The following is a 25,812-nucleotide window of genomic DNA, read 5'->3' as shown; positions in this document are numbered from 1 at the left end:
AGCCCTACCTCACAAAAACTGTGCCTCGTGCCCACAGCAAAACTGACTGAAGCCATGCTTGCGAGTGAAAAACCTCGGATCAGGACATCACCGACCAGACTTATCACGGAACATGTAACCAAAACATCACCCAAGTACACACCTCCCAGGCACGGACAGAGCAGCACTGGACAGAGAACTGTTGTTTTATGGCTGCCCTTACCTTTTCTTGTGAGTTTTATTCCTGACTTCGAAGCAAACGTGGCTGAGCCCAACATACCAAACAATGAGCAAGTGAGGAATCAATTTCATCACCAGGCTGGCAACTGGCTTGGCTGAACATGAGCTTCTGTCGCACAGAGATGTTATGGCACAACCAAGGAGATTGCAGCAGTGACCATACAACAGTGTCAAAAGTTAAGATTTAATACCAGAAGAAGGGAAGGGAAATGGTGCTAAATGGCCAAGTCCTCCAGGGAGCAAACAATAATGGAGAAATGTTAAAAAGGTGAAACTGGTTTCCTTTGAGATCAGGTTCTGATCTATGGTCACTGTAATGCACCTGGAGTTGTAGCATGACACATTAGCACTTTCAGGCAAGTTAAAGGTATGGATTTCTCTCTTTCAGTAACATATCCAATATAATGGTCTCTTGCTACAGTGAAATTGTAAAAGAGGAACACTGTTCTCTGCTCAATGCAGACATACTTTGCATACACACACTGTATCATCACCACAATACAAAACTCCATCCCAATCAGACCCATCACCCCCTGACACACAGAGACACAAAATCTTGTATTTAAAAGGAAACTATCAAAATACAGAGCTTGCTTAAAACTTCATTTATTTGTACTGTAAGCCAAAGGATCTTAACAAAGAAATGCACTGCTAGGCCTCCTTGGGAGCTATAAACAATCGGTGCACTTGTCAAACAAAAATACATGAGCAATTAAATGACAGAGAAAAGGTACAGAATTCTTTACACACACGCTCCTATTACACACACACACACACACACACACACACACACACACAGAGCAGTTTCCAGTTTCCTCCTGTAAGTGACAGGACAGTGTAGCTATCTAAGCCTGCTTTGTAACATGCAGGCAAATAGCCTGGAGAAACTCTCACATTAGAGAAATGATGCGACCAAATGCTTCCCACTCCAGCAGCTCTTTGTGGTACAACGTGCACTGGTAGCCTGATGCCTTTTAAATGGCTTTGAGCTAAAAGAAGGTGCTCAGCAGCACTTACTACAAAGCCCCTATTTTTCTGTCTTCAGCAAGTTCAAGTATAATATAGCAACTTTAAACCCTGAATATCTAGCGCTGATACAGCAAGGACTTGGTTACATGCTTAGCATTATGCACTACACATAAGCCCCCGAATACACAGGCAAAATTCAGAGTATCCAACATTTGCTGGTTTGGGGCTTAAGTTCAGATGAAGCAGGCACAGTTCTCTGCTGTACCCTGCTGCTTCCTTCTCAGTGTGCAAGGGGATACTTTCCCTTTGTTACCCATACATTCCATGTGCTGGAGTGTAACGAAAACTGGTTTTGTTTACCCCCTACGTTAGCCTGACACTGCTGAGGGTATTACATTAGCAAAGGTGGTTTCATTACACTATGTCATTGGAAATAGCTAAAATACATGAGAGGAAGGGGGAGTGAGGATGTAAAGTCTATATACGTATTTACATATCCCGTTATTAAAATAAATGAAGGCTAATTAACAAGGAATTAGCCACAAGTATGAAATAGGAAAGGAATTAAAACTGGTTTCTAAATAAGATTAATATTAGAATCAACTACTGTTAAAACCAAAATATATCATGGTTTTGGAAGCGGTAATAAAACATATATTAATAACTGTAACAGCAACAAAACTGAAGTTACAGAATTGTTTTAAGCCACTTTGGGGAGCTCAGGAGCAGCTCAGCAGGGGGGAGCCTCCCCCTTTCTTCCTGCAAGTTGGTATTATATTAAAAAAAGTCTTCATGTTAAAGCATATACTTCTTAAATTTTAATAGCTGTTGAGAATATAACACAATTCCTTCTAAACATAATGTAGCACCTCTTGTAAACATAAAAAGCACTGGTTTCATCTCTAATAATTTTAAATGCAAAAATGCTTTTGTTTTGTAATGAATTCCATTCCTTCATTTTAATGTGCCCATAGCTGCTGGGTTCTGCTGAATCACAGCTTACACAATCCCAGCCTCCCAAACTTCAGAGGCTTAGCACCAGAGTTACGACTGTCTGGGCAACAGGACTTTTGCTATGCAACTTTCCGTGGCTTGTAGCTACCATAGAAATGAGGAATTCAGAGTGCCCAGCATGCACCTCATCTGGCCTCATCTGACCCACAGTCAGCTTTACCCTGATACTTGAAAACAAAGATCAAAAAGCAAGCTAATATAAGCAAGTATTTTTTATAAGCTCTCAGTATTGCTATCCTGAAAGGTTTACCTACCTACCTACGTTAGGCTTAGATGATCTTAAACTTTTTAAAACAGCATGCTGAATTTGCCTTTCATTGCCTTCCAATTCTGAAGTCTTCAGTGTTCGTTTGGGTCACATTCACACTCCTCTCTGCAACTAGAAGTGTTCTGTTCTTTTTAAGTGGCAACTAAAACTTCAGTTAAACCAGACAATACTAAGTTGGAGAAGCAGTAACATCTACACTTTAAATGTCTTTCTGGGTCCTGTGCTTTCAATCAAAATAGATGCAGAGCTGCCAGTCTCCTTTGCATGTCAATTTACACATTAGTGGCAAACTGCAAGAGAAGGGATGAGAGTCAGAATCACACAAATCACTGATTAGAATTTGCAGCACACAGCCTGCAAACAACAGTTTCTGTCTGTCTGTCCTGCCTGCGAGGACTAGCAGAGAGCAGCAGTGAGACTGCTAGGACCAAGATAGTATGTCCCTTATTTCAAGCCTCTATCTTAACACCTCCTCTACTCAGATGCTTCCTGTGATGCCGTTAGCCACCTTGTGTCATTCACCCAGCACTTACGGATGTGTCACAGGCGTTTTCACACGCTGGTGTTTGCCGGTGCTTCATCCTGTGTACAGGCTGTTCACTGCAGCTGAGATGCCAGCAGGGCCTGCCTTTCCCTCCACTCAGGAGCTGCCACACAGGGAGAGAGGTACATGCAAACCTAAAGGACTTTCTCTTGGAGTCTCTTTTCTTATGAAATTGTGCATCAGCCCTGACTGGACAGGACAGAAACCCCCAAAACTGCAATTTTTCAGAAATCGTACGTTTTAACTTAGGACACATATCCTTTTCACTCATTCACACCCCCCAGGATGGTTATCGCTAATAAACACACATTACGTGTACAGGATATACAACCTCTATCAGTTTGCCTTTCAGTACAAGAAAGCTCCATGTATCTCACCCTTCTCACCCCTCTCCTACTTTGCCTATTAAAGTGAGTAGTTCCAAGCAATGGCTAATTTTACCTGCTGAACAGACCTGATAAGATCATTTTCTCTGCTGTCTTCCTGAAGCACTTACCTACACACACCCCTCGGGGCTTACACTTAGCAAACACCCTCTGGGAGTCTGCTCTTGTATCACCACTCTTTAAGAGCATCCTCACTTTCCCAGTGACTTGTGCCAAGCACCTTTCAGCTACTGCTAGTTTTAATAAGCTGTTGTGTATGAATCTCATCAGGTGATCATCATACTTGCGAAACCTAAACTACATGAAGTATTTGAAATAAGCATTAAAGCCATCCTGTATCCTCTTTCACTTTGAGGATCTTCATTATGATCCTAGCATAAAACTCTCAACTTTCACGGACAAAAGTACCAGGCAGAAATTATGTCTATACCCCAAGTTTCTGGTGAACCGGAAAGGTGAGTCAGAGGCAGCAGTCGCACCATCCCTGGTTGTCAGTTGCATACTACTGTTACTGTGCAGTAAACAGCAATTAGAGAGGATTAATTAAAGAGGAAACCAGATCAACAGTATCTGGTTTTGTTCTCTTCATTCACAATATTCTTGGACTGTGTCTAATGCAATTAGTATTACCAAGTTATAGATACATTCTTAAAACTGTAAGACACTGGAGGGGAAGACCATGACCATACACCACAAGAAAGAATTGTGTTGCTGTTCTCCACTAGTTGTGCAGGTGCCACAGCTTCCATTGCATTCCCCTCACATTTCCTGTACAGTCTTCCTATTGATGCTGCAATTATTTTCCTTGTAATTCCTTCATGAGATGCCCTCACAAAACTACTGAAGAGCAGAAGGGGAAAAATGAGAATCACCAGACAAAAAGTGCTGTAAAGTACAAAGAGGCACTTCTATTCCTCTAATTCTTTTAAGTAAGAGAAATCGTAGGTCCTACATGTGAAGAACAGCAGGTAATATACCTTGAGACAGAAGTGCAATTTTAAGCAAATTCTTTCCCTTTACTACAGTAAATTTTAACTGATCCTATCACACAAGTGATCTGCTCTGTAATTCAGTGCTCTCATGAGTCAAGAATATTTGCCCTGTCATTTCAGAGTTATATTCCTGATGTCACATGGTTCAAACCATAGTTTGTCAAGCCTAAGATCTGTACAGGCTACAGTGAATACAGCTGTTCTTAAATAAGCAAACTAAACTCATCAAATGAAAGTGAGAATCTTCACCTCTCCCTGGTACAACCAAGAGTAAACACAGGAAGAGAACAAAAGACAGCTTAGGTCCTAGGATTTCCTCTGGTTTTGTAATTTCAGGGGTTATTAGGAAATTGGATAAGGGAACTATTTTAATTCTGAGTTTCAGAAAAGGAGATCGTACTCTTCATTTTTATGCTTCATGAGATGGGGTGCAAGACTGAAAAACTGCTTAAAAATATATAGCTACATTTAGTATCTGTGGTTGGCACCCAAGTAGACAATGACACGATTTTCATACACCTTCTTCATAGTTTTCTCAATTTGCTTCAAAAATACTTGCGGAATTCTCCCACATAAAGTGTGCACTGTATCCAGAAACTTGGACTGCAGAGGGTAGTACAGAGACTGGAAGAGATTGTCTTCAAATGGAAACTAAAGACAAGAAAAGAAGAATTATTAGTTTTCACCAGTTACAAAATGGCATTTTAGAAGTTTCTTTAAAAGAGCCTGCTGCAGGTAGGCAGTGACTTGTCCCCCACATTCCCACAGCATCAGCAAAGCCTGTCAGCTTCAAACACTGCTCTGCTTGAGGGCACCTGCTTTCAGAAAAGGTGTATTACCTGAACCAGCCAACTGCCCAGAAGCTGTATTTCTGGAGTCTGCATTGAAAGGAGATTTGCTAACACAGGGATACTGTAATGACACAGCTTTTAGAGAGTGGAGGTGTACTCATACAACATCCAGAGTGGGAATATGGACCTGTGTCTATATGCAAGGTTTTGCCTTCTGTGTGCCCCAAGGCTGTAGGTGCTCAGGGAGGACAAGCTTGCTTTGGGTATTTATGGACCAGAGCTGCAGAACTAGCAGGAATAACTCCATCTAAATAATTCCTTTTCCTACCTCTGTTATTACAGAAAAGTAATTTATCAGCCTTTTTAATTAGAATTTTACTATAATATGAAGATCATCTAAACCACACATGCATGCAGTGAAACAGGAGAGGCCAAAGCAACCTTGTTGTCTTGTGTCTGATGGGTGCACATACAGCACAGCTCTGCTCAGCCTGATCTGCTGGAAGAGCGGTCTGAGTGACCTGGTTAAAGCTATAATTACACTGAAATAAAAGGACTGCCTCTGTCAAGACAGAAGACTTACATCACGTATCACTTCATAGAGTGCCTTGAACGTAGGTTGTTTGTCATCATGGTAGACACCCCTATTTCCATGTAGAATAGAGACACCTTCTTCTTCTGCACCTTTGCAGTTGCTTCCATACATACAATGATCAGGCCGGTAATTCCACTGACAGGGAAACACATAGAGACACTCTGCCCATGTCAGTGAAGGAAGATGGGGTGAAGGAAAGAAAAAGACACATCAAACAAGAGTTACAACCAATTAAACCATGGTTCTGTGGAAAAGCTGCCACTGATATCAGGAAAAATTCAGTTAGCTCTTCTGCAAATATGCCAAACAGCAGCTACACAGGGAAGCTTCCTTGCCTCAGGGGATGACTATACAAACCTCAGCACTGTTAGACCTGAGCTAACAGAAAGAGAGGCCAACACAAAGACTGGGTGCAAACATAAACCAAGGCAGCATTTTCCAAAGCTAGAAATGACAGACTCAAACCCAGACTGTGTGCACCACGTGGCACCACCCAGCACCCTCTGCCCCTAAGAAGTTTGTGAAGGTACAGAAATGACTAGGGAGGCACACACAACCAGCAGGGCTATGCAAAATCCTCAGTCCTTCTGGAAACAGCATGGGAAAACTTGCAGAGTATATCTGGGGTTGACTGCTGAAGCTTTCACTGAGGCTATGGCAATTTGTTATACTGAGATACAGCAGAGTGTAAAAGGTATTTTATCCACAGTCCTTCTAAAAATGGTCATCCATTAGTTTCACAGGCCTAGGTTATTTAAAGATGAGCTGAATTTCTCAAAAGGGCTTGCAACTTCCTCTCTCCTACTGATTCTTCTTCCTTTTTTAAACTCTCTGTGCACCCACAGGATTTGCAATCTGCTTATAATAAATGACACCAGTCCCTGTGACCTTTCTGCTGCAGAAATGGAGCACAATAAATCATTGCATGATGCTGGCAGGTCATGCCAGACACACTGAAGACTGAATTCTTCACTTGGCCTTTCCTAGCTTCCCAGGAAGTCTGCAGCTGGTCCTGTGTGGCTCTTGAAGATGTAGGAGATAAAGTTTCTGAAACATTTCTTCCCTTGAGGGGAAGAAATCTCCCTCTATATAGCAGGAGACTTGTCCAGAAAGGGCAGATTGTAAATGGTGCCCATTCCGTCTGACCCATCACACATCCAGAACTGCTCCCTGGTGTTGCTGAAAGGGCAGGAAGAGCAGTAATGTCTGATCCAAACCCTGCTACAGGTAACAGGGATCCTTCTGGTAACCCTGAGCAGATGTTTCCCAGTACAGTCACCAGGAGGTCACTGTGGGGAAAGGATGTCACCAGGTGCTCATGAGCTTTCACATGTCATCCGAGCGTTTGTGACCTTCTCACCGTGATGCGTTTGTGCATTTTTGCTGTCCCAGCTGGACTTGGGCTCCAGCTGTTCTGGGAGCCTTCAGACCCATCAATCACCACAGCAGCCTTCAGAGATGGGAAGAAGGGCTCGTCTCTCCAGGCCCCAGGTTAGACAGTGCTGGGCATTTTTAAGCCAATGCACTGCATCTACAAAAAGCCGCCTGCAGGATCTTGACTGACCCTTTCCCAGACTGGTCTCAACAACCCAGCAGCTTAAAAGCTGGGGCAAGTCTTGTTTTCTGGTTTAGTTGTATCCAGCTCTTTTGTTTCCTTGTGCAGTCTCATGTTACGTCATTCATAAAAAATTATTTATCAGTTACAAGGGAAGGCCAGAGACTGGTGCAGGAAACTCCCAACATGTGGATCTGATAGAAAATTCAAATACTTCTGTAATCTTTTCTTTTTCCACCACACTGAAGTTAGCAGCTTCGGTTTAACCTCACAACCAACCCAGCCTCAGCTTCTTCTTCCTCCAGTAGGCCCTATTCCCATAACATTCATTTCTTTTGGGAAATTTATTTATGATTTCATAATGAAGATTTCTTCCACTTTATTTTTTCCCTAGGATTGAGGGTGTACATCTGATGCTTGACATCTGTCTGCAGCAAACAGATGTTAGCTTATCACTTTGCTTTCGCTTTCTCCTTTTATTTGCCTGGATTTGGGTATATCCAGTTACCCAGCCTGTGACTCCTTAGAGAAAAAGGGAACAGAATAAATAAATATAAATCCAAACTTATTCTGTTCCTAAGATCACCTGAGTGAATATGAGGTCACATGGGAAACAAGAAAAAGCAAGTAAGAATGGATACTCAGCATCCATTCAGAAGCATGAAATAAGGTCCTCAGCTTCTTTGGGAATCATGTACTATGTTGCAGTTTTGAAATCCTTGCATTTCTCAGATGTTCCTGGGTTTGGAAGTGCTTGAAGTCACTTCTGTGTAACCAGTGCAGCATACTCACAAGGGGCTGAATTCCCAGAAACTGTCTCAGCACTTGTGGAAAGTCATACCCTTCTAAAACACAGATGCCCAAACTTGACAGTTCCCTGGGAATGCACTCATGGGAATACAACCCCAATTCAAGGGAAAAGGGACAAACTGAAATGCTATGTGCTGTTTTCAGAGGGGTTGTGCAAGACTGACAGGCAGGAATCAAAGATCACATTTTTGCTGGGCTGACAAGTACGTATGTGTTGGTCATGCTGGTCCGCACTAGGATAGGTGGGTTATGCCATCTGTTCTCTGAGAACAAGGACTGGAGAGAGCTGCTCTTAGTCTCAGAGCAAGCAGAATACAGAAGAGTAGAAAATGCATAAATGTAAGGAGCAGAATATAGATGACACGACCCTGGTGCCTGCTGAGGCAGGGTCACTCAGCTGAGAGGCTGGAAGCATCTTTCTCAAGAACTGTGAAGGAGCAAGAGTAGGCAGGGCACCAGTTTTAGAAGAGATATTCCAGTGGCTGTGTCCATTTGTATTTGCTTTGTAACTCTTTGCATAAATATCAGAATTCAGCTGTATTGCAGAAAAATAAAGCACAGCTTTGGAGAATGTTTGGCAATTTCACATTCAGATAAACATCTGAAACAAAAATATTTCTTCAGCCAGGCCCTGGTCCAGTGGTGCTTTTTAAGCACACACAAAACTTGAACTTCATTGCTGCATCTGATCATTAATGTTACACTTCCCTATTTTCTCAGAATCTCCAGAAAACAGATTTACATATTCAATGGAACCAAGTCTGAGCCCCACTAGCAGCACCACATTCAGAAGTAGTTTCACAGGCTGTAAATCCCAGTGTACTCACTCATTAACTTTATGCCCAAGTACATTATACATATAAATAACAAATGGCATTTAAGAAAAAAATATCAAGTTCGAGAAATGTTCTTAACAAATCTAATGATGACTCCCAAGAGTCATTACTTACCTGGGTTAAAGTAAAAAATTATATTTAGTAAATCCTGGTCTCCCCATGTAATGTAGTTTTTGTACTTTTGGTATAATGGATATAACATTTCCTCCCAAGTCAAACCACTCGGTATCATGCTGTTCTGCAGGGCAGAAACCAGAAGCAACAGGTTAGTAGAGGGACATTATGTGATGTATAAATCAGACTGTGGCACCACTTACTTATAAGTCTGCTGAACCCCTTCACATCCCTAGGTAAAAAATGAAGAACTGCCAGGAAGTGTTAGACCTGGATAGGTTTGAAACAGCAGAGCTGATGGTGCTGTTTATCTAAACAGGAAAGCAAGGTCTCCTGGGTCTCTCTCTGATGTCAGCTCCTGCTATTCAGAGTCTTCCTATTCTGAGCAGCAGGAGGGAGAAAAAGTGGAAAAATGCAAAAATGCAGGGACAAGGTGAAAACTGAGTGATGAAAATGCACTCAAAAAATTATATTCCCTGAATATAATGGTTATCAAGACCAAGAGCTCAAGCTGTTCCTGTAACAATACAGGAAACCCCCGGCTTTGGCTGAGGAACAAAACCACTTGGGGCAAATAAAGTTTAAAAGAAGATCTAGAGAATACGTGCTCAATGAAAGACACAGATTCCACAGGCCTTTCACAAAAAAGGAGACATGTCAGATGTCAGTGAAAATTCTCCCCTCTCATTTATATCAATTCATGGAGTCACTTGATCTGCAGCAGGATTCAAAATTCTATTTACAGCAGACACAAAACATTACCATTTTCTCTGGGTATTTACATCAGGCTTTCCAATTTCAACAACACCACAATGACTGCACTAGAGATCCTGGAGTTTATTCTTTCATGGGTCTTTCTAGGGAAAAAGGAATGTTTAAGCAGCCAGTTTCACTACTGCTAACAGACTGCATCTGCAGTTCTCTGTGCTCCGGCCTCTTGAGGAAGCTTTACTTGTTTTAATAATCATTTTCCCTATAATTTATTTTAGTTCCCAGTTATATATATATATATATATATATATATATATATATCTATTTTTCAGATTCCTTATATTACAAACTTTATGTAATTTTATACTAAGCTTTACAAGCCGTGAAAGATACAGAGCTCATTCCTTCCTGAAACAGCTGTATCTCTTCTCACCTTGAACTGAGTGTTGCGTATCCGTGTTAAATTCATTAGCATCACTCCGGAATTGACTCCAGTTGTCCCATAATAAGGGTGACGTGCAAAGCGACTGTACCAGCCAATCTTTGGTATCTCATGCTCTGGGGCCATAGCAGCTAGCTGTGTGGAGTTGAACTCTGTCAGGATGTTCCAGATGTCATCGATGGGCCTCAGGAAGAGGACATCAGTGTCCACATAAAGGAGAGAATCCACATCCTTCAAAATGACCTTTTGGGTTTGCACAGCAAGGAGAGGAATAGATGAAAAAGAAAATAGACAACAAACAGGAAGATTATTGGCAGAAGGTACTGTTATTTTAAAAGAATAATTTGAAAGAGGTTATTGATTTATCAGCTAAATGTAATTACACACAGGAATAGCAGTTACCAGGTTATTGGCTTGTTGTTTGTTTAGTGGTTTTTTTTCGAACTGCACAGCAAACAGCAACCAGACCACAGAAGTTGGATTCTAACCTTCATATGAAACAATAATCCACCGAGCTCTCAAAAGTACCTGCAAGGACCATTTAGTCTCAGTTCAGAAATAAAATGCATAGGATATTTATTTACATAGCTTTCTTCTTTTCAAGATCTGTAAGTGGTGAAACATACAGCTTGCTCCACTAACAGAAAGGGTAAGCTGGTAGAACAGAATACTTTCCATCTCTATTTAGTATCATGTTTCCTTATGCCTTTCTAGTGACTGTTTTTCCTATTACAACCCTGTGCTCCTGGGAGACTTACATGCAGTATTAATATATACAAATGTTCCCCATTAATTAAGAAACCCCATTGATCACCAAAAGGTACATGCATCCTCCTGAAGACCAAAATTTGCTTGCTAAAGTGAAATGTCACATTAAAACTCAATAGGTCAGATTCTGATTTCTGTTATCAGACTATCAGGAATAACCACAGTGGAGTTAGTCAAGTCAGAAGGGCATAAACTGTCAATTAGAGGCAGGATATTTCACCTAGTCTTGCTTACAATGTTCCCCCTTGTGGCTATCCATATCCTTACATGCTCATTCCTTAACTCGAGTAGGGCAACTGATAAAGCGCTTCAACAGGGCAAGAAAACTCCCTCCATGTTTGCACCAGCTATCTTTAAGGATGGCTGTTAAGTAATAAATATTATTAGCTAAAGTTGACCATCAGTTCCAACTGCACTGTTGTTGCTCTTTGTTATTTGCTAAAACTCAAAAATTCCCAAAGGACTGAAAATTTCTCATATTGGTCTCAGCCAAAGCCCCATTTCTCTTTCTTTTTGTCTTTAAAAAGCAAATCCAAAAGGCTATTGATTTTCACCACTCAATGAACAGGACAATCACTCTTCCATGAAGCAATGATACTAATGACAAACTCTATTCAAGCAGGTAACAGTAAATGCTACTAAATCAATTGAATTTTACATAAATTGAAGTGCACTGTGACTGACAATTACCTGTGCAACAGAGTGAGCAACAAAGATTTTGAACAAGTGTGGGGAAAAAAATTACCTTTAATCATGCTCAACAGGCCAAATCCCTGAGTATGGACTTCAAGGGGATTTTTCACCTGACTGCACACTTTGGGATTCAGACTGACATTTAGCCAAGTTTAACAAATCCCTCACCTGTATTCCTCACATAGTAACTACATTTTCTTCCTACATATCAGAACAAGGAGAAGGTAAGCGTCTCTACATATTAAACACAAGTTATACTGACAAGAAGCTCCAAGAAAACAATCCAACACAATGCCCATCCTTTGCTGGATGGAAGGTTATAGCAATACACCATTTTTCCACAAAAACCATACAAACCGCATGTGCAGGTATAAATAAACGAGTGACACAGTTCAATAACACACCAGGAGCTCAGAGGCAAACATTTGCAAACATTCTGTATCCTGGAGTCCAGTACTAAAGAAAAAAACAAGTAAAAAAAGAATCCTACTTTAAGAGTAAATCAATAGAAGTCAGATGGTTGAAAAGAATGGGTTTTTCAACTTAAGGGTATCCTAGATAGAGTGTACTATTCTGCAGCATCTACAAGTCCTGTTCATAGGCACCTACTATATGAAGTCTTAGAAAATTAAAATATGTTAAGAAAAAAAATCACCCCAAAATTTAGTCCAAGACAGAAGATAACACATGAGGAATACTGGGCTTTGCCTGAGGGATCCATGGCACACTGTACACCATGAAAGGTTTCTTCTAAGGGTACCCTGCTAGGGAGACAAGTTTGGGTATCTTCCAGCAGAGGGTGAAGGGGGAAGCCTGGACACTGCTTCTTCCAGCAGAAAACTGTTCTTTCAGCAACCTTAAATCTACACACTCATTTAAGACTGTGTAAGTCAGTGGACTGTAATAATTTTCCTACGCACAGACAGGTCCAAGCAGATATTCCAGCTCTTAGAGAAGCAGGTGCCCAGCAGCATCTGACCTGAAGTTTTTCACCTTGTATTCCTCCACTCGGGATTCACATGCTCTTTCAGAAGATTCTTCCCTCTCCTGTGTTCAAGGTGTTGCCCTGCAGTGACACCCAACAGTCTAATGAAAAAATCTGTGCTACTTCCTTTAAGCCCTTCACACTTTTCTCTTTCACATGTGAAGTGTTAAGACTTATTTAAAACCTGTGGTGTCAGTTTGAATTGATCCCATCTCCTTCTGGCTACGCATTTAACTTCACCTTGCTTAGGGGAACTTAACTGCAGAAATTGTGGCTCTAAGAGTTCCTATTGTAGCTCCCAGGATTTCAGTGGAGTTACACTGGGGATACACTTCATTTCAGTAACTCCAGCATTCCCAGTGACCCACAGCTTTTGTTCCCAAATTGAAGAAGTTTTTGAAAAAAAATATTTTAGGCTTTATTCAGCCCTCAGAATACTTGCATTTACTTACTCAAAAGCATACAAGAAAGACAATGAATTTTGACCTTGCTGCTTTTCAATGTCAAAAGCAGTTGAGTACCACAAGGTAACCCTATGGTGCAAGAGACTTAGCTCCAGCTTGTTCTGCCTGCTCCAGATGCTGCACAGCTAGGGCTAGGAGTGCTCTGAGCCTGCCACGACAGGCAACCAGAGCAACATGACTGCAGCTTAAAAATGACATGCATCTGACGTGGAGCATAAGCCATGCAAGACTGTGTCTGGTAGCCCAGGTTCACCCTTGCTAGCTCAAAGCATGCAGACATACCTGAGAGACTGTGATTTTTGAAACGACTGGTCAGAAACATGGCTTGACTGGACCTGTCTTCCTCCTCATGCTACTGGCGTGAACAGCTTAAGAGAGGTGTGATTTTCTTGCAGCTACATAAAATATTCTTAATAATCTGTCAAAAAGCTCTGCACAGAACTGCCTATATTTAGCCTAACACTTCACTTAAATACTTAGTTATCTGTAATTCGATTTCACAACTTCTGTCTCCATAGATTCTGCCTGTGTTAGCAAGGTTGGCAAGTAATAACACACATATTGGTGTACTGTGAAGCTGTGCTACCTAACGGTTTGCAATGGCCAGCATGGAAGTTAATCAGAGCTTTATCCAGAATTAAGGACAAATCACAAATCTTGATGCTAATGGAGCAGTACCACAAAGCTGAGTTGCTAAACTTAATTGTATTAAGAAATTAAGTCAGATGCAGAAACTTTTGTCTAGATAAGATCCTGGTAACTTACCTAGTGCTGCCACTAATTCCCAGTGCTGCCACTGATCCACTGGGTTGGATCCTTTCATGTACTCAAAAGGACATTTGTTATACAGGGATATTGCTAATCTACCTTAAAAGCTCCTAAGTAGATTAAGTGTTATGAGAAGGGTTCTAAATGTTAGTTACTATGAGAGCTAAAATCATCCAAAAATCCCTTAAGCATTTCATTTTAGCTGATTGTTTTGGTAGCTCCAAACCAGCAATATAGACAGCTGCAAGGCAGCTCTGTGGTTTGTGACATTTGTGAGACCAGAAGACAGTTTTTCACCCGGTGTCTTAACATCCATATCAGTATACAAAACAGTTTCAAATGATTGCTGAGAGCATTACCCTCCTGGTTAATTTTTGAAGTTTCCTTTTGTGCTCATGTTAAGATCCATGTCTTCCTTATTCTGTCTTTGCAAATCTCATTGATTGTTCTATTGCAGTAGATTGCTGCAAGAGATTTAGACTTCTGAGCTTATGTGGAGGTTCAATCTGCTTTCCCTGCATGTAAGAGGCAAACATGATCAGATGTCACAGAACACCTCTGTAAAATGCAGGATGCTGTATGATCTTAATACTTTAGCAAGCCCAGTAGATTCAACAAACTGAGAATGGTTTCATCAACATCAGCCTGTTCTCCAGGACAAAGCAGTTCATTACTACAAGCTGCAGGATCACATCCCAGAGCTCTAGTTTTGTCAGTGAGTAAAACCACTGAAAGATTCTTAAGCAATTTTCTCTTAACACATTCCTCACACCCTCCTGTCCACTTTCACATGCCTGCTGGTGCTGCAGAAGAGATTGCTTTGGCAGGAGAGCCACTTGTGAATCAAAGACTCACATTCCACTCAGGCTTAGCATTATCAGGAGAAAGACAATTTGCACAACTAAGAGCTAAACAGCTGATAACTACTGCTCTCCTGAGATCTTCCCTAAATCCAGGCACCTTTTATACCACCGCAGGGGAAAATGCTTATTGCAGGGAAGGCTAAGGGAAAAAAAAAAAAGGATGCTGACATCCTGCTGGTATTTATTTAAAATCTAAGGCAAAATAGTACTGTAAGCAATACCACCAGCAACCCTCTGCTCCCACTGTGTGCCGACTGCATTTCTACAGCATTGGCTCATTCAAATGGGATATCAGAACCTCCTTATCAAGCACCAAAGTAAATAATAACTGTGGCTGAAATTACCCAGGAACATCCCAAGGTTCTGTCACCCTGTGAACTTCAATACCAAAGTCCAACTGGACTCTTGCCACCACAGCTATTACTACAACTTGTTTTCTTTACTATATTCACATCAACTTAAGTGTCAGCTGCAACTACTCTCGGACAACCGCCCCCCCCATTTGAAGCCATAAATCTCAGCCTGAACACACACAACATTTTGCAACTGCCCCAAGAAAAACAAACATTTACAGTTCAGGCTGCCTCCTAGCTTTGATAAGACAATATGCAATGCTCTAACACTCCTTTACAGAACATTACTGGTGAACTTTGGCAACATGTGAGTGGCAAAAAAGGAACCAAAAAAGCACTGCCCAGGCTAAAGAATCAGAATGGATACATAACCCTTTTCTGTCATCAGAAAGGTGGTGGCAAATAAAAGTGAAATTGTTTCTGTGATGAGAGTTTACCAAAATGCCAAAAATTATCACCGTAGTAAGAACAGAGAATTGTTTGCGCAGTGAAAGGTGTCCCATTTGAGTACATCCCTACAAACAATCTGTACTGAACAAGCTAACTCTTGGGGATTATTTTCCAGGTGATGTAAATATTTACTCAGGGTAGACAGCGTTCCTGCTGAAGCTGGAGTTACTTTCAGCCCATCTGGCCTCTGTGTGTTTGATAGTCTACCCCTAAATGGCAGATAAACAGAACTGCTGACAGCACATATTTTCTCACATATGCATTCATAGCCTACGTCTCTGGACCCGCAGCTGTCTCCTGATTGTTTCCATCTGAGAAAGTAAAGATTTCTTTGTCATCCTCCCCCATTTCTGGTAAGGCAGCAATGAAATCTGGATCATGTGATTAGCCTGTCATTTACTGGAGTCACCCCAATCAACAGCAATGCACAAGATATTTTTGACAGATGTTCTCAATTCCACAGAAATCGCTTTATGCAAAAGTTCTTTCCATTTTGATATTCTGTGTATGCAAAATTGTTATCAACACCTCCCTTCTCTCCAGCAACATTATATGTTTTCCAAGTTTATGACACATTATACAGCAAAAAATACAGCTTTCCAGTGAGCCTGAAGATCCCAGGATACACAATGCTTTTGCATGAAATCTGACTTGGAACACATTGGAATTAGTACCTTAAGGGCAAATCTGACTGTCTTGGAAAAAGAAATAAAACTCAAGGAAAAGGGATTGCCAAAAGCATCAGTCTAAGGACTAACATATGGAAAGGGAGATAGTGGGTAAAGAGGATATGATGACTGCACACTGAAAATAATGTTATTTATGGAAGGTATGCAGCATCTACCCTGAAAGCATCTGCCCTGAAAGAGCTCTTGCACTGAGTCTTAAAAGTCTGAGAGCCTAATGGAACTAGAGACAAATAAGAAACACACATCCTTTGTTAGGAGGAGAAAAAGTGAGGCTGGATTCCTGTTTTGTTTTGCTTTTAAGTGGCTAAAGCATAGGACTAAAATATCTCTAAGCAGATGTTTTAGACTGAAAATGGTTTTAATATTACATTAACAAAGCTTCCTTTTGGTGGAATCAACCTTTTCCTGAAGCAACCCACTCAGAATCCAGGTGCCTTACCGGAAGAAAAAGGCGCTGGGCAGCACATGGTTTGAATAACTTTTTCCATTCCTGAGCATTTCCTACTGAGAAGGTTATTGGGTAAATGTTGTATTCAAACTTCTTTGTGTATGAGGAAGGCCATTCCTTCAGCTGAAAGACATGGGGGGAGGAATTAGACACTACATTTATATAGCTTTTTAAAAACAAAATATATGCATCTGTAAGGAGTTTATAAACCACGCACAGCGCAGAAAGCGTTTAGCTGCTACTTGTTGATGTCAGACTAATTTTCCTCAGAGATTTGTGACTTGTGACTCATTTATTTATTTACCAAATGACAAAGAAACTCACCTTCTTCTCAAATTCAGGCTTAAGGGAATCCTCAGCAAAAATGTGAAAACAGAGCCTTCTGTTGCTGAAGAGAAGTGCTGATTTCAGCATGATCAGCGTCTCTTCCAGCCGGTCCCCACATGCCACAACTGCCAGATGCATGCATTGCAAAGATGAAGGCTCTTTTGAATGCTTCTGTTCTCCAGGCTTCCTGGAAATTCATAAATAGACATAGAAGAAATACTGAGAGAGACATAAAGAGAATCCTGCATTAACAGGTATCAGGGAGGTTTTTTACTCCCCTTCATTCTGTAAGTTTGTTCCTGATTACATACCCGCAGAACATGCGAGCCACATGCCATTTTTTGTCAACAGCACAAATCAATAGTTTTAAAAGTACAACACAAAGAAATACACTATTTTCAGAGGTTTTCTAGTTATCCCTGCATTTCTGGATTTGCATAAATCACTGTGCTACACACACAGATGAAACTAATTCAACAGCATCTCAAACCAGACAACAACTCGCTCTGTGCAAATGATAGTTGTTTTCTTTTCCCCCAGCTTAGATGTTATGAAGCCAGAATGGACTGATTACTACCCAGCCAACTTTGTAACAAAATGCAGATTGCAGAGCCACATCCAGTAACTTCATTACCAGGCCCATAATGGCTAGGCTGGAAGATGACACCCATACTTTCAAAAAATCCACTCCATCCATATGTAAATTATTCTAAGAGTTAATTAATTTTGCTATTAAAAAAGCATGCCTTAATCCTGGCCTGAAGGTACTGGCATAGTTCCAAAGGACCACTCTCCATTTCTCCCCACGGAATGCCTGAGATTTTGCTAAAATAGGGATTTTTAAAAACAAACAGATTCACATGTCCCAGATGAATCAGACTACATTCCACAAGCAATCAAGGACCAAACTACGGGGTTTTCACTGAGCATCCATCTATGTGGGCTTCAAATCTAAGCTAAACTATAGGGGAATCTGTGTGGAGAAGGCACCGAGTCCATTTGCTGGCCAGAAAAATCAGGGTTCTTTTGGGGAGAAGACATTGTGAAAATACGTCCTTTTGGTTTTGTGTGACCCCCCAGCAGTATGGAGAGGTATAAATCATATCCTCCAGGAATGTTTCTACTGTATTGTATTCACATTCCAACATGGATGGCATTTATACTCCATTACATGGATGTGTGCTGACAAAGCAACTAAATCACAGGCATCGTAATCATTATGGGAGAGTTCAAAAGGCTAATCATAGATCACTACCAGTTCTTGACGTATCACTGAACAGAGAGCATCAATCCCTGCCTCTTCTCAGCACAAACAATTACATACATGCAATTAATCAGCAAAGTTAATATCTGAAACAAAAGTTCTAAATAAAGAGAAAAATGACAGTCATAAAGCTGTCACTATCTTCTTCCAGACATTAAAATGCTGCTCTGTGTAACAGCAGTGTAACCCACCTCTGTGTTAAGGAATACCAGACAGTGGTACTTACTGACTATACACAGCAACAAGTTTCATTAAGGGTTTAAAGTCTTAGGCTTTACTCTTAATTAAACCCCAATTTCATCAGTGTATAAATAATTGAATACTACATCTCTGTGAAGTGGTATTTACTTTACAACCTATTAGTGTAAAAACCACTGAATTATTGAAGTGAATAATTAGCTGCTCACACAGATCCCCTTTTCCCCCCTTCTCCCTATCTGTTTAATGTTTCCTCTTAATTGAGTCTCTAAATCAAGCCATATGCAAGATGAGAACTGCTTTGATATAGCTTGTGGCAATGGAATTCACTGGGAGAGGGACTAAACTCTAAGCTTTTATTGCAACATTTCAAAACCCAACACCAAAGCACTGAGCTTTTCTTTGCAATTTTAGCCACAGTGAACTCCACATTATGCAGCTATTTCTTAGTGAAAAAGCCAGTATATGTAGACAAGCACTTCCAACAAACAGACCTAGCAGAAGCAACTCTTGATGAATACCCTGTAAGCCCATGGGAGCTGCAGATGAATAAGAGACATCCTGCCTGCCAACAAAGACACTCTCTCAGCCCCAGAGACCAGAGCCTCAGAGATGAAGCATTATGAGTCTTGAAGGCCTGGACTGAAGGGGTTCAGGAGCCTGCAATGGCCTAAATAGGCATAAAAATCCCCAAGAAAAGGAGCACGAGGCTGTATTTCAACTGCCCTAGTAGTAGGGACACCGGGGGCAACAGCTAGTTAAGAAGTACATAAGCAAAACAAGAGGGCTGTGAAAACAAAGATGAGCTGGTAAGGGAGATAAGAAAGTGCCACAGCAAGATGCATTTAACAGCAATTTTAGCTTAGCCTTCATAAAATTACTATTATTATCCAGAAGTCTGCAAAGAAGCAGGTGTAAAGGCAAAGTCAAACTGCCAGGAAGGCAAAAGAGCCAGTTATAGCAAAGAACGTCACAACTCCCCATCCCTCCTCTGTACACACATGTACTTACAGTGCAAGGAGGAACAAAGGGTGGGGAGAAATATAATCTGGGTCAAAGGATATTCCTTAAAGGTCTGCAGGATACAGCAAATGTCGTCAAACCAAAACAGTTCCAGTTTGACCAACAGCATCTATTCTCCCTCATACAGAATAAATGGCTGTGCTGGCTTAGCTGGATCCCCTCATGAAGGTATGAGAGCCTCCACCACGTGTTGTAAGGAGAGAAACTGCAGGTTAGAAATTAGCTCATACCAATAGGGCAGCTACTTCATTTCTACCGGGGTAAGTTGGGCTGGGCACCAGGAGCCTTCTCATTCAAACAGACTTACTGCTTAACGAAAGCTGCTTTAAGCTGAGGTTTCATATAAGGTACATACTGAATCCTGAGTTGTAGAACCACAGAACCGTTTAGGTTGGAAAAGACCTTCAAGTCCAACTATAAACCTAACACTACTATGTCCCCCACTAAATCATATCCCTAAGTGCCGTATCTACACATCTTTTAAATACCCTGAAATTAGAGGATGTCTCCTGACGCAAACATGCTGGGAAGCAGAAAGCTTTGTGATACACTCCCTGCTCAGGTGTTCCTGGACAACATAACTAATGGAACACAAAACATGCATACTTTGTTTTAAAGGATGCAGTATGTTAATACTGTGGTAAACTGTACAAGGGATAAAATGTGATATATAAAAAACAGCTGGCAAGCAAGAAATAATATATTGGTAAGTATCAAACTAAGACATTGATGGGCTTTTGACACAGAGAAGTACTCAGTGAGTGGCTGAAGGGTGAGTGAGCATTGGTTTCAGCTCTATTTCAGTAAGTCAGTCCTTGCAAAGCTTTGGGCGAGTCATTAATTCTTTCTGCTTTAGTTGTCCTACCCATAAAAGAGGAGCAGCTGTTATAGTACTAATGGTAACCTACCTCAAGAGACTTCCAAGCACATTAAAAGAGCAAGTAGATCCACAGAGTGCTACAATTATTATTATTAGCTAATTCTTCCTAACATTCACACACACATTCATTTATAGTCCAACGTACTGGCTATGGACAGAGCCTATGATTCGATTTTACAATCTAAATTAGATGTTTAAATGCATTTAAAACAATACAATGACCTGGGCCTTAGAGTTTAATGTGTTTAACAAGAACAAATAAAGAAACTAAATATACAAGGTCTTTGTTACAGGCCTTGATATCCTTCTTCTAATTTCAGTACATAAATGTAGCTTGTTGATGTATTAGAAATCTAACTTACATAACATGCCTAACTCTTTGAGCTGTTCAGATAAAAATGCTTCTTGTTCTCCCTTATGTGCTGTTCTCATACTATTATATGGCTTTAAAATTAAGCACTGTTGCCTAAGATTAAGCACTACAGAAAACACCACCAAATACTTGCAGAATACATCCATCTGAAACAGCTGAAGACAGGCTTGCTAAGACATAGCACAATAAAATGCTTATACCAAAGGCTTCTTTCCAACAAGCCAGACCAACTCCCATCCAGTTGCCCAACAGTATTTTATTTACGGTATACATTTTTTTCTGACAGGCATGGTTACTGAGACAGCAGAGGCCTGAGTGCTCCAGCACAACAGAGAGCATTTCTAGGCCTTAAAGTTTAGATTACATGCAATTTTCTTATTAGTCACAGCCAAAGTGTCTCAAACATAATGAACCCAAAACCTGTCTAAATCAATCCAGATCCATTCAAAATAATGCATTCCCATCTCGCTACAGACCCTGTTAATCTAGTCAAGCCTCCAAATTCATTCCTGACAGATAATGCGTGCAGATTCTTACAAAATGCAGTAGAGTTGCTAGTTTTTGAAAAGGTCTTCATATTATGATCTCATTTACACTTGCAGTATAAACAAGGTTAGATTTAGGCATTATATCAAAACTGGTGATTCACTAAATAGGCTCTCTCCCTGACAGTCAACACTGCCCCAGTGAGTCAATGTCCCAACAGGGGCTTCATTATATGAAACACATTCTCTCACAGACTTTAAAACATAAATTAGAAAGGCTCTAAATGTTTTTTAATAGTTTTCCTAATTTAATGCAGTTGCACAAAACTGTAGCTGCTGACAATCAAAAAACTGTTGAAGTTTCAACCTCCTCCTACTGCTCAGAGAAAGGGAAGAAAACCACTCTGTATCAGAATGGATGTTTCTGTCTTCTTTTATCAAGTAGGCTCCCTGTTAGACAAGTCTGAGGTATTTGGGCCTTCAGTATGTCATTACAGGCTATCAAACTTGAGCCAAACCTGTATGTGTGCACACAGACTGCAAAGAAAGAGAAAGTATCTTGACAGGTTACCATATAAGAAATGTTCTCCTTTGGAAGAGTCATTTCAAGGGAACTAAATGTGCTGGCAAAGGTTCACTTCCATGCTGGCTTAATAGAAAGTGTGGTCACATCTGCCCTTCAAATGTACAATAACCCTTTTGCTTTTTGATACTTTACACACGTTGGTTTGGCACATACTTACGATTATTCATATAAAAAAAAAACCTTACTGAAGGCAGAGGATTTAGTACTTCCAAGAGGAAGGATCAATAAAGCCAGCATCAAAAGTCAGTTTTCAGAGCTAACCAGAAACTTAAATGCAATGCTCACCTAGATTTGCCAAAATTATCTAGTAACCAAAGCAGGACATATGAACACATTTCCCAGCATTTGCCACATACCAGCCAGCTGATGCTGTGTGACTGAGTTCAGCTTTTATTACATATGACTACTTACAGTAGAAGGAACCTGCAGTTCTTACAAACTTAGTATTTTCTGTTATTATCACACATAACAACACGAAGCACACTAAAGAAAGCAGTACTACAAAATCCCAGTTAAAACACAATTGCCCTCACTGGCGACATGACTGATTCTTACACAGCAAACATGCATCCTAAATAACATCTTTGATTATTTCTGAGTTCAGTCCCAAAGCTGCATCCTTCTGATGAAACTACACAGATCAACCTGGCAAAACTGAATTAAAACAACTTTTTATATTCATGTAGACAAAACTTCACTAGGGTTATTTGAGTCCATCATGCAGTCTACATAGAAACACCTAAAATGTGATCAGGTCACAAGGTCTTACGCAGTCATAATCTATGTTTTATTATCCTGAAGGAATCATACCATATTATGTCTCTCACAGCAAATAAAAAATGCTTTCCTTTGCACATAAGGAGTAACTAAAATAAAATTATTTATACTATAGGAAGGAATTGGCAACAACAACCCCAATTCAGTATGTTACATTGGATGTACTCTACTGTAAGCACATGCATGAGCAAAGCCTATTATATCCAGGGGAATACTCAACCCTCAAGTTAGTAACTACCTAAATCATTGTCCGTTTATTCCACTACAAATTGAAGCCCCTCTCACTGCCTTCAGTGTACTCAGGATCAGGCTTTCTAAAGCCAAGCAGATCCCACCACCTGATGATTTCACCATGTGAGTCTGGATGTGATTCATCACACAGTGGTGGGTATTTCTGCCTTTCCAAGAACACAAGCATCTCCTTGCCTTGGACCACATTATCACACACACTCCCCCAGCAAAAACAACAAAAAAAAAAATTATTTTTATGGACACTCTGACTTAAATAAATTTTATTTTCATAGTAGCTAACACATTGCACAATCTTTCAGCAAGGGGCAGAACTGGACCCACAGAATTGTGCTTCTCTTCTGCACAAGCTCCTGCTGGTGCCAGTGGTTCGGGATCATGTGCTGCCAGCAGATGTGAGGGGAAAACAACGCCCACCAAAACTTACCGAAAAAACTCATAACCAAACAAAAAAAATGAAGAAGTGGCAGGGTTTAAATTGAGTATTTTTTGTGTTGTGCTGCACACCTTGTAAGAAGTACTTTCAAAGTCAATGAATAATAGAAAAGTTAGATAATGTCAAACTTTGGAACATGAAGATGCTCACTGAAAAGCTCATTGGAATGGAACAGTTGTTTATTCTCTCCAGCAGTTTCACACTTTCTGGGCTCCTTCCTTCAGTGTTCTTGATTTCCATGATAATCGCTGAGATATGCCTTAAAGAAAAATGACTTCAGGAGGTACAGTTGCTAGTGGAAATAATCCTGCTTTAATACACACATTTGAATTCTGCCCATGACCCATTCTCAGCCACGGTAAACATCGCTTGCATTCAGCAGGGTAACAATGCTGGTAAGAAACCAACTGCTTTAATAAGTTAAGGAATAAGAGCTCAAAAAAACAGGAACAGGCTTTCATTCAGAACATATCTGTGAAATCGTGAATCAAAGACACAAAGACATACCAAGTTAATTAGATATATGAGGTCACACTGACCATAATATAGTTGGAATGCAAAGGCGAAAACAGTCCTCCACCCACCGAGAGCACGCTGCCCACATCTTTTGCTGAAGTAATTAGTTTTTTAACAAATACTCTGCCTGTAAGGTGCTGAAAGAGGAAACGCAACACACCACGACTTTAAGCTCATTTTTAAAGTCCCGCTAAATTAATTTACATATTAAAGGTATGCAAAATAAAAAGCTTAAAATCCGCAGATGCCTTGCAGTTTGGAACCCAGCGGTACCAGACATAAATAGCCACCTTCCCTTCTCCCGGGGGCATTAGCGACAAATTAGTATTAAGTGTAGCTCCCGAGACTGACAGCGGCTCCTCACGGGCTCCAGGCAGCGAGTGCCGCATTCCCCCACGTCAGCCTTCAAAACAAGGCCAAAACTCATGAAAAAGCGGCTATTCCAGAGGCCGCCGTCGCACAGGCACGCAGCGGGGGTAATCGCCCCGCTGGATGCAGGGACCAGAGGCGGAGGCGAGACCTCCACGTACTTTCGTGGCATCTCTGACAACCACGCTCCGAGTGAAAACTGGCAGGAAAAAGTTTGTGCTTCGGCAGCCAGAGCAGTTTGCAGAAGAGTTTCTAATCGCTGGTCACTCGCAGACGCGAGGGGAAACCGACCTGGGACAGGGGCGTGCCCCAAGGACCGGGCGGCCGAGAGACACCAGCCATAGCAGAGGAGACCCGCGGGGCGAGAGGGCCCGGGCACGCGTGAGGCCACGCAAGCCGGACAGCGACCGTGCTCCAGCGGCCGGAGCGGGCCGCGCCTGGAGGGCTCCTCGCCGATGGCAGGGGCAGGGGTGGCTGCGCGGGGGTCGCCGGCCGGTCACGCGTGGTCCAGGCTAGCTCCCGCGCCCCGGAGCCGGTACCGTTACCTGGCGCTGACGAGCCTGCCCCCGGCGGGGCTCCTCCGCGGCGGGCTCCGGCTGAGCCGCGGCTGCCGGCGGGCGGGCGGCACGGCGGGGCGGGCGGGCGCGGAGGGCGCGGGCGGCGGGCGGGGGGGCTCGGCGGCGCTGCCCGCCAGCAGATAGAGCAGCAGCAGGCTGCCGAGGCACAGCAGCGCCGCCGCCACCTTGCACGACAGCCGCATGGCGGGAGGTCAGGCCGCCCGCCCGCCCGCCGACCACATCACCCGCCGCACGGAACGGCACGGACGCGGCCCGGACCGGTGCGGGGACGTGGCCGCCGAGCCCCGGCCCGGCGCCCGGCAGGAGGGGCGGGGCGCGCCCTACCGTACTCTCTGGACTAGCTGCCCCCAAACACTCCGCCTGCAGCCGCACGGGCCCGGCACTCGCCCCGTGCCACGGAACCTCCGGGACACGGTTCGCGGATGGAGATAACGGGATGGCGGGGGCTCTGTGGAAAAACCTTGTTATTTAACAACGCAGGCAGCACGTAGTAGTACTCTCGGTAGAGGCGGAGGAACAGCCGGGAAGGGCTTCAGGCCTCCGGCTCCTGCCCCACTGCCTTGCTCGAAGGCATCTCTGAGACCTCTGCTTGTGCAGGTGTGCAGTGATGGAAGAGCGTAGGTGTGCTCAGGATGTTGGGCAGGAGGAGAAGATAAGAGAGAAAGTTGGTCTCTGAAGCATGTTTCACCTGACTGTACTAACAGGCAAACTTCTGTTTCCCTCTGCCATGCCATGCTGGTTTATCACCACCCTATATTCTAGGAAGGCAGGTTGTGTCACAATAAACTGCAATAGATGTAAAACTGTGCAGGAATATAAAAATTCACTTACTTTTGGGTGGCTTTGAACTTGTCCTCGTATGACTGATCTGAGGCGGTCTGCTGTCAACATCAGCAGAGACTGCAACACTGTGAATTCAACAACAATAAATCCTTCTTAGGTTCATAACCTGATTAATGACCTTTAAACTTACAGAATACCAGTATTCTTGGAGTATAAGCTGTGCAAAGAATGGAGACACCAA

General features: G+C 42.0%; 2 protein-coding genes and 1 long non-coding RNA gene across 3 annotated transcripts in view; all 3 read right to left on the bottom strand.

Annotated features, from left to right (window-relative positions):
- The window catches only part of LOC134169621 (uncharacterized), a 640,302-nt gene that overhangs the window by 478,344 nt on the left and 136,146 nt on the right, over nt 1–25,812 (bottom strand). The window lies entirely within an intron of this gene.
- PPP4R2 (protein phosphatase 4 regulatory subunit 2) overlaps nt 1–25,812 on the bottom strand; it is a 66,941-nt gene that overhangs the window by 37,314 nt on the left and 3,815 nt on the right. The window lies entirely within an intron of this gene.
- GXYLT2 (glucoside xylosyltransferase 2) lies at nt 810–25,025 on the bottom strand. Its single transcript, XM_062630345.1, has 7 exons — nt 24,756–25,025; nt 17,052–17,241; nt 16,719–16,850; nt 10,238–10,489; nt 9,094–9,217; nt 5,767–5,939; nt 810–5,043 (listed from the first exon to the last, which is right to left on the bottom strand). The coding sequence occupies exons 1-7, from the start codon at nt 24,968–24,970 to the stop codon at nt 4,861–4,863; spliced, it is 1,269 nt and encodes a 422-aa protein (XP_062486329.1). The 5' UTR covers nt 24,971–25,025; the 3' UTR covers nt 810–4,860.

This window comes from Pezoporus occidentalis, unplaced genomic scaffold (assembly GCF_034315485.1).
Source record: "Pezoporus occidentalis ecotype Australia unplaced genomic scaffold, CSIRO_AGI_Poc_V1 ctg35, whole genome shotgun sequence".
NCBI lineage: Eukaryota > Metazoa > Chordata > Aves > Psittaciformes > Psittacidae > Pezoporus > Pezoporus occidentalis.
Note: the sequence above shows the minus strand (reverse complement) of the source record. Positions and strands in the feature narration are given on the sequence as shown.